The following is an 8,520-nucleotide window of genomic DNA, read 5'->3' as shown; positions in this document are numbered from 1 at the left end:
TATTTACATATATTGTGTGTGTGTGTGTGTGTGTGTGTGTGTGTGTGTGTGTGTGTGTCTGTGTGTGTGTGTGTGTGTGTGTGTGTGTACATATATACACAGGATGTCTCACAACTGCCATATTTCCTCTTAAGGACATATTCTTGAGATAATTTTGAGACAAAAATCTTAATACGAAAATGTCGAGATTACAATATCTTTTTAACCTTTAGAGGGCCGGCATTTTTGTCTTGAAATTTTGAATTATGTAAAATTCATGTATATTGAATGTTTTATGTCATGAAGAGTCGACAAATTTTCCGCTACTATAGTGGCCACTATAGTAGTCAGTCCGATCCGCAACAGGACGGCTGTGAAAAATTTTCATTTTTTTGTTTTTAATGTTTCTAAGTGTTTTTGATGACGCAGAACACGTTTCTGAAATCAGATTATCGAAATTTTATATAGAAATAATGTTATTTACCTAGATAAGTCTAGATAAGTCGAATTGAATAACATATAGATATTTATGTACATTTAGCGTAATCCAGGACGTCGACATAGAAAGTTATTTATGTAGTCCCTTTTTTCGTTTTTTTTACATTTTATTTTTTTTTTTTTACTTTTTTGTACATTTTTATTTATTTTCTATTTTTATTTATTTTTTATTTATATTATTTTTTGCTAAGTATCATTTCCCACCTATCAAGTGAAAATATTAGAATTTGTATGAAAATCTTCGAAACAAGGTGTTATGCATAATGTAGTATCGTAAAATGCACAGTAATATCGAGTTCGACGTTTGAATTGATGTAATGAACACAAATGCTATCGACGACTTTTGTCGAGTGCTCTTGGAAAATGACGTCCTATCAACCGAGATTCAAATTATACAAACTTCTGTTATTGGCCACTATAGTGACCAGTCCTCTAAAGGTTAATTGTAAGCTAACTTTAAATGCTTATAAATAAAAAATCATTATACTTTTATAGCCTCTATTATTATTTTTGGATTCTTTTGAACATTCTAAGACAAAAATCCTAATATGAAAATATTGAGACTATAATAGTTTTTAAATTACACACTGTCTTTAACCAATTATAGTTCAAAAACTATTGTAGCCTCGACATTTTTTGCTAAGTATCATTTCCTACCTATCAAGTGAAAATATTAGAATTTGTATGTAATTTTTGTATTAGGATTTTCGTCTCAAATTACCTCAAGAATTCTTAACAAGAATTCTAAACATTCTTAAAAGGAAATGCGGTAATTGTAAGACACTCTGCATATCCAAGTAATATACAGCGCTTACAAAGCGCTATTATCGCTTTTTTAGTGTTTTACAAGCGTTGCTGTGCTACTCGCGTATAGATTTCAGTAAAAAATTTTTCATACATTAATATATATAAATATGTATAAACATATATAAATATTCATAAACGTATGATCATATATAAAATAAGTCCATATATCCCTCTTTCTTTTGTAAAATTATTTTTTTGTGTAATAGAAATAACAATAATAATGTAAAAACATAAAAAATAATTAAAGGGATAATTTTCGCATTGTTCGTTTCAGAAAAAAACAAGTTTGGAAAAATATTGAAAAAAATTGCTCATATACAATTATGCAATAATATATAATTTTATATATATTATTCACATAAGTAATTTTTTTACATTTCTTTAAACTTGATGTTTTCTAAAATAGTGTGAAAATCACTCTTTCAACTAATAATTTTAATGTTTTCACATTACTATTGTTATGTCTATTACACAAAAAAATAATTTTACAAAAGAAAGAAGGATATAGCATATATTTATAAAATTATATATGTTTATGAATATTTATGTATATTTATACATATTTATACATATTCATGCATGAAAAACTTTTTACTGGGGGCGTTATTATTATAATACGTAATTTATAAAATTATATAATTTAATATATAAATATTATGTCATATATTTACATATTTATGTGGAATATATTGTATACTTTTACATATATAATCACAAAATCATTAATGTATAAATATTATTTTAATATATCGGTATATATTAATATTAAATATTTTAATATATTCGCATATATTATTATTAAATATAAAGATTATTAAAGATTATAGAGTATTAAATATATTAAGAAATATTCTTAAATAATTATAACCTTATCATGGAAAGAGGAAAGTCTCTTTAATTTTGATGCTTTCGTTAATTGTAATTCTCTCTCTCGTGTTATGCTCCGAAAAAAATTTCTGAAGAAAAACGAGACAATATTCATGTGAAATCGTTCAAAAGGATCTACCTACAGCTTGAATAGCAGCTTAGAACAGCTTAAAATGACAAATGGATTTGAAACCACTTGAAATTTGAAATTTGTGTGTATGTGATCATGTGATGTGTTACGACAGACGTGACCTCTAGATAATCGTTTATAAATTTTTACTACACTAACCTAATCTAATACCTAACTTTTGTTCCTGAAGACTGTTCTAGAACTCTTTTTCTCACTTTAAACAAATATCAAACTGTAGCGGATTGCTACATATAATAAATGTAGGTAATGAAGGAAACTCAGATTCACAAGTAATAACGTTAATTTATTATCACATATATAATACCTTATCGTGACAATGTAATGCGAAGTGTGTTGTGTGTCTGGACGGTTAAAGAACGAAGAAGTGTGTCTAGATGGAAACTTCAGTATCGTGTTCGTGAGAGCGCGCCATCTGGTTGCGGAGTGTGTGAGTTTGAACGATAAGGCATGGTGAAGTATAACTGAAAGAATGTGAGAATGGTGTGTGTGTGTGTGTGTGGTGTGTTGTGTGTGTGTAAATGGAAGTGTGAATGTGTCTCCACAAAACGTATATCTATTTCACTTTAAGTTCCAAAAGTGTACACTAGTTTAGCTACAGAAAACAGATTTTTAGTTTAATAGTTTGTTGACTGTTCCTCATATACTTATATATAAATTTATTAAAGAAAATTGAAAAATTGGGTAAAACAGAAATAATAACTTAAAGCAAGAGACCTTTTGTTTGTACTCTAAGGTGATAAAAGGCACTTCCAACCAGAGGGATCAATCAAAAAGGGGTTAGATTTATGTATAATGTATAGCAAGTATATATATATAATATGATTTTGAAATAATAATTATTTTTTATAGGAGAGATTGGGATTATTACTTAATAATTAAAAAATTTGGAAAAAAACATGGCCGTGGTGATAGAAACTACCATAGGAGATTTCACAGTGGATCTGTACACTGATGAACGCCCTCAAAGTAAGTACTTTGAGTAAGTATTTTTATTCATAAATTGTAATTTATAAAAATAAATATTTAAAATATATGTTGTACACACTACATGAATTTAGATTATATCTCTGTATCTAGATCTATTCAGTAATCTTTTTGTATTTGTTAAGTTTTTCATCTTTCCTCTTTCTTTTATAACGTCTACTTTTCTTATTTACTTTAAATTTTTTAAATTTTTATTTATTTTGAGTGCACAAAGTACAATACAAAAAAATACAAACATTTATAAAGAACTTTCTTCTCTACATAATTATTTTTGTCTTTATAGCCACGCAGAATTTCCTGAAGCTGTGCAAACTAAAGTACTACAACTGGAATCTTTTCCACTCGGTGCAAACCAATTTCATTGCACAGACCGGTGATCCCACTGGCACTGGAAAGGGCGGAGAGAGCGTATATGGAATTGTACTGGGTGAAAAAGCCCGTTACTATGAGGCTGAACAGATACCAAAGATCAAACATAGCCGTGTAGGTTTGTTATCCATGGTGAATTGTGGGAACAACATGCTGGGCTCTCAGTTCTTCATTACGCTGGGATCAGAGCTACAATCCTTGGACAGTGAACACTGCGTGTTCGGAGAGATAACAGAAGGATTGGAAGTGATCCTCAAATTTAACGAGACCATCTGCGATGGAGATCAAAGGCCATATCAGGACATAAGGATATCTCATACTGTCATTTTGGAAGATCCATTTGACGATCCTGTGGGATTTGTAGTTCCGGACAGAAGTCCGGAACCTACAAAGGAAGCTCTAATGGTATGCATTTTAAAAATAAGCTTGCAATTCTATCATATTCTTTTTAATTTATCGATATATTGGTTTGATGTACTGTCTATCAAGATTATATTGAATACAATAAAAAGACACATAAAACAGATATTAAATAAATTTGATCACAGTTGCTAGGCTAAATTAGCAAATGTATTTCTTTTCATGCTTTTTACTTATTATAAGTGTAAGTTTTTAACATATCTTTTTAACAAATCTTTACGTTTGTTTATTACCCTACCTTTATCTCCTTTATCTGCTTTTTTAATTCATATTTATTCATGTTTAGAGCGATAGAATTGGAGCAGATGAAACAATCGACGATACCGGCGGCATGACCACAGAAGAGATCATGGAAATGCAGAAGAACAAGGAAGCGAAAGCGAGAGCCACGATATTAGAAATTGTGGGTGATATACCGGACGCGGATATTGCCCCGCCGGAAAACGTCTTGTTTGTCTGTAAATTAAATCCAGTCACGAACGACGACGATCTTGAAATTATCTTCAGTCGTTTTGGAAAAATTGTTGGGTATGTAATTAGCTTTTATACATACAGAAAAATATTATTCTATTGTTAAGAAAAATGAATACTTAGTTCTTTTTGTTTAAGTAATAGCATTTTTATATTTTCTGTATAATTAATATTAAAATATACTTTACTAAAATATATGTTATAAATTTTAGACAGAGAGAAGAGAGAAAAAAACAATCTTATTATTATGTATTCAAAACACGGAATTTTCTTTTTAAAAATATAAAATTTTATCAAAAAAGCGACTTTATATAATCGAATTTAATTTAATAATTTTATATGATTGGAAGAATAACAGATTTGCGGATATACGAACTTTTTAAATACTTGAAACAAGTAATTAATATTTTCTGTGCGTACTTCATTATGCTTTTAATTACGTATTGTAAGTTAACGTTCTTGTTATTAATTAATTTTTTCTCTAACGTTTATATATTGAATTTTATATTGAATTATTTATCTTAAAAAAATCTATTTAAATATATTATTCTAAGTCATCTGTTTAAAAAGCTCGAAATAAGCTACCGTTATATTGCATCGCAATCATACGAGCCTATTTATTCTAATTTTAATTTTTTCTCATTTTATTTGATATATCTTAATTTTTTTTTATTATAACTATATATTACATATTTTTGTTAAATTTTTATGCTTCATTAACTTTGCAGTTGTGAAGTTATAAGAGATCATCAAACGGGCGATTCCTTGCAGTATGCATTCATCGAATTCGCGGATCGTAAGAGCTGCGAGGATGCATATTTCAAGATGGACAACGTTCTGATCGACGACCGAAGGATACATGTGGATTTCTCGCAATCAGTCGCGAAGATGCGTTGGCGTGGCAAGGGGAAAGGTATCCGGTATTTCGACGAGGATGATAAACCGAAGAAACGCGAGGACAATTATTCATCCTCGAGGAAACCTGACGCATCGCACAATAAGGATCATGACAATGGTAAAAGTAAAGAGGAAGGAAAAAGAAAGGAAAGTGATAGAGATCGTGGTTCCGAACACAGAAATTACGAGCGCCGAAGAGAAGACAGAGATACCAGAGGCAGAAGAAAAGAAGATAGATTGTATGATGACCATCATGAGAGAAATAAGTACGACAGCGAGCGAAAAGATAGAAGAAGAAGGGAGGAACGACGAGATAGGGATAGAAGTGATCAGAGGAGAGGTCACAGCGAAGACAAATCGGAAAGAAGAAGCAAGAGGGACGAGAACAACGATCGAAGAAGAGATCACAGCGAAGAGAGATTGGAAAGGAGAGGTAGAAAGGATGATGACAGGGAACGTCGGCATCGTGATAACGAGAGGAAAAGACCGGACGACGATGACGATACGAGACACAGAGACAGATCGCACAGGCATAAAAGAAAACGATGAAAGAAAATAAGATATGAGAGGGTTAGAGAAGCATTAAGCTATGTATTCATAAAGCAGGCCTGTCCAATTTGAGCTCCAAAACGTAAATTCATCGACGCAAAAAAATTCAATGTGAATAAGATTTCGGGAGCTGTAGTGTTGATACGCATCTAAGTGACGCTTATCAACGCTTTATAATTCTAAACTCTTACTAACATTGAATTTTTTTACGTTAATGGTTTTGCGTTTTGGCACCGGAACTCAAATTGAACAAATTGCACTAAAGGAACATAGACTAGCATTTCTATTGCCTGTTTCCGTAAAAGTTCCATGTTTCTCGATGTTCCTCGTCGTCGCTAGGAACAGAAATATGAGATACTTAACTCTATATAGAAGCAGGATTACATCTCATGAGTTTATTTGGTGGAGACAAATTGTTTCAGTTGTCAGTAACAATAGACAACAAAAATTTCCTCAATGTTTCTTTGGTGAAGTTTAAGATATATCTATGATAAGACCGTTCTTATATTTGAGAAATATAAACTGTAAATGCAGTTCCAAGATGTGATAAACTAAAATGATCTCGGATCGGACGAAAACTCGTTCGTTTTGCGCAGATGTTCATAGCGTTGTATAGCGTTACATTGCTTGCTATGCGCAAACCGAGGTCATTCTCTCGTTGAACAGAGTAATCGTCTTAAAGCCTTACTTAAATCGATCTTGAAATGATTTCCTTCCTATTGTAAAAAAAAAATGAATAAACGCACAGTTTACAAGAGAGGCTGTAATTCAAACGTTTCTTTTTTTTTACATCGAGTAAAATTGCCAGTATTCTTTCGAGTACAAAATATTGAGAAAAAAAAACGTATTCGTTAAATCAATCGGCACAAAACGGAGTATTGATCGACGCACGCACTTTCTTCGCAAATTGATGGAGATTTTCGCAAGGCCACGGGAAGCTCTACAGATTCTATAAATGGTAACAGCGCGTACGGTAAAGCTATCGAAACCACAGAACTTCATTCGACAAAGTAGTAGTCTCGACGGGGCGTGACGCCGATGATCGCCATAACAGGTATGACGATGGATGATCAAAACTGATTATCGAACGGCCGTATAAAAAATAGAGAGCAAAAAACGATTTAGTACCGTTCGGGCACTGTCGCCCGATTTAAGCAGAATCACATTTTCTCTGCCCGGCGCACTTTCGAGTCCCAAGTCCCGCTTTAAATATTATAGGAACGATAATAAAATCATTTACGTGGACATGCAGGTAACGAGCTGCGCAGCCCGCGGGCTCTCACAGAACGTTCTTTTGTTTCTTTGGTGACGTCGCAATTTGGTATTTTGGATTCTTGTCCCGTAGAACACAAACAGCATCACTTCAATCATCACTTCAATCGTTACGTTATTTCAATGTTAAAATTTCTTCAACAATATAGATTAGAAATTAACAAAGGCACCTATGAGGTGCCATATACTGATTTTAATGAAACTTTGTCACAATAGAGTAAAAAAATGAATTTAGAAAATAGTAATTGCGGCGAAAAAATGGTTTGAAGGAAACCGGCAGAGTAAAGATGAAATCACTCCTTTTATATGTAAAGTAGTTTTCAGCTTTTTCATTATTCTCAAAAACTATATAGAGATACCAAAAATTTATGTTTTATACAAAAGTTTTACAATAAAAATAGCTGTATAATTTATTATATCAAGTTTAATTTAAGCATTAAACTTAAACCCGCTTGACCGTTTAAATCTTTTATTACTTATTCATTGTGTATTCACATTATGGTCTTAAAAGATACTTTGTTTAATATTGTACTGTTTTCTTTGTTAGGACTCATTGACTGACTGATGCTGTTTGCAGAAAAATCAGAAAGACAAGCATTCATTTGCCTTCCTTTTATCTATCAAGCCGCAGTTTCCTATAGTTTAGTAGAAGACGTGCTTCAGTATATTATAGAACTCTCTGGTTAGATTAAAATTATAGTGTTGAGTGGGAAATTATAATATTTATGTAATATTAACTGTTTGTATTCTGCAGGGCAGATATAGGAAGGCACACTGGATCCTCGCGATATCCTAGCTTCGTTCGTGTCTCTCCTCACACGGTCGAGAGACGGGAAATGTTTCGGAAACGAAGTCGATGAAGAAACGGAAGCCGATCGGTTACGATTCGCAATTTTCGCGTTCCTGGATTAGGAAAAAGAAAGATCATCACTCACACGGCATCAGATACTAGCATATATACGCGATCTTGTCTTATTATTCATTTCGGGTTGTTTTACATATCGCTCCCGAGAAGAGAAACGCGCATCTCGACTTTTATTCAAGGATCTCCTTCGACAATTCCGAACTCTCGAGCTACTTTGCGATCTTTGTGTCGCAGTTAGTTTATAACGCCTATTTCTTTTCTTTTTTCTTAAATAGAGAGCCCTATCTTAATCGCACGTATCATAGCTTCACTACATCACAATCAGTTCGTATCCATACGTTACAAGTTTCGAAAGAAAATTTAGCTTAATTTTATATTACATGAAACATTG

At 32.1% G+C, this 8,520-nt stretch overlaps 2 protein-coding genes across 2 annotated transcripts in view; one reads left to right on the top strand and one right to left on the bottom strand.

The window, feature by feature from the left end:
* Positions 1 to 2,651, bottom strand: part of LOC108752165 (inosine-uridine preferring nucleoside hydrolase-like) — a 7,462-nt gene extending 4,811 nt beyond the window's left edge. The window contains exon 1 of the mRNA XM_018492833.1: positions 2,607 to 2,651. The gene's annotated coding sequence lies outside the window, so the exon portion shown is untranslated. The remainder of the gene's footprint in view (positions 1 to 2,606) is intronic.
* Positions 2,652 to 2,939: 288 nt separating this feature from the next.
* LOC108752162 (peptidyl-prolyl cis-trans isomerase-like 4) lies at positions 2,940 to 7,538 on the top strand. Its single transcript, XM_018492828.1, has 5 exons — positions 2,940 to 3,078; positions 3,152 to 3,268; positions 3,570 to 4,060; positions 4,362 to 4,603; positions 5,275 to 7,538. Exons 2-5 carry the CDS (start codon positions 3,199 to 3,201, stop codon positions 5,990 to 5,992), a joined length of 1,521 nt encoding a protein of 506 aa, XP_018348330.1. The 5' UTR covers positions 2,940 to 3,078; positions 3,152 to 3,198; the 3' UTR covers positions 5,993 to 7,538.
* The last annotated feature ends 982 nt before the right edge of the window (positions 7,539 to 8,520 follow it).

The sequence above is a fragment of the Trachymyrmex septentrionalis genome, unplaced genomic scaffold (assembly GCF_001594115.1).
Source record: "Trachymyrmex septentrionalis isolate Tsep2-gDNA-1 unplaced genomic scaffold, Tsep1.0 scaffold57, whole genome shotgun sequence".
Classification (NCBI taxonomy): domain Eukaryota; kingdom Metazoa; phylum Arthropoda; class Insecta; order Hymenoptera; family Formicidae; genus Trachymyrmex; species Trachymyrmex septentrionalis.
This window is presented reverse-complemented; position numbering and strand designations above follow the sequence as displayed.

Coding starts and splice junctions, on each gene's coding strand:
- LOC108752162 (XM_018492828.1), top strand. CDS start 3,199: ATGGCCGTGGTGATAGAAACTACCATAGGAGATTTCACAGTGGATCTG. Junction 4,061..4,361: donor CTACAAAGGAAGCTCTAATG/GTATGCATTTTA, acceptor ATTCATGTTTAG/AGCGATAGAATTGGAGCAGA. Junction 4,604..5,274: donor CGTTTTGGAAAAATTGTTGG/GTATGTAATTAG, acceptor TTAACTTTGCAG/TTGTGAAGTTATAAGAGATC.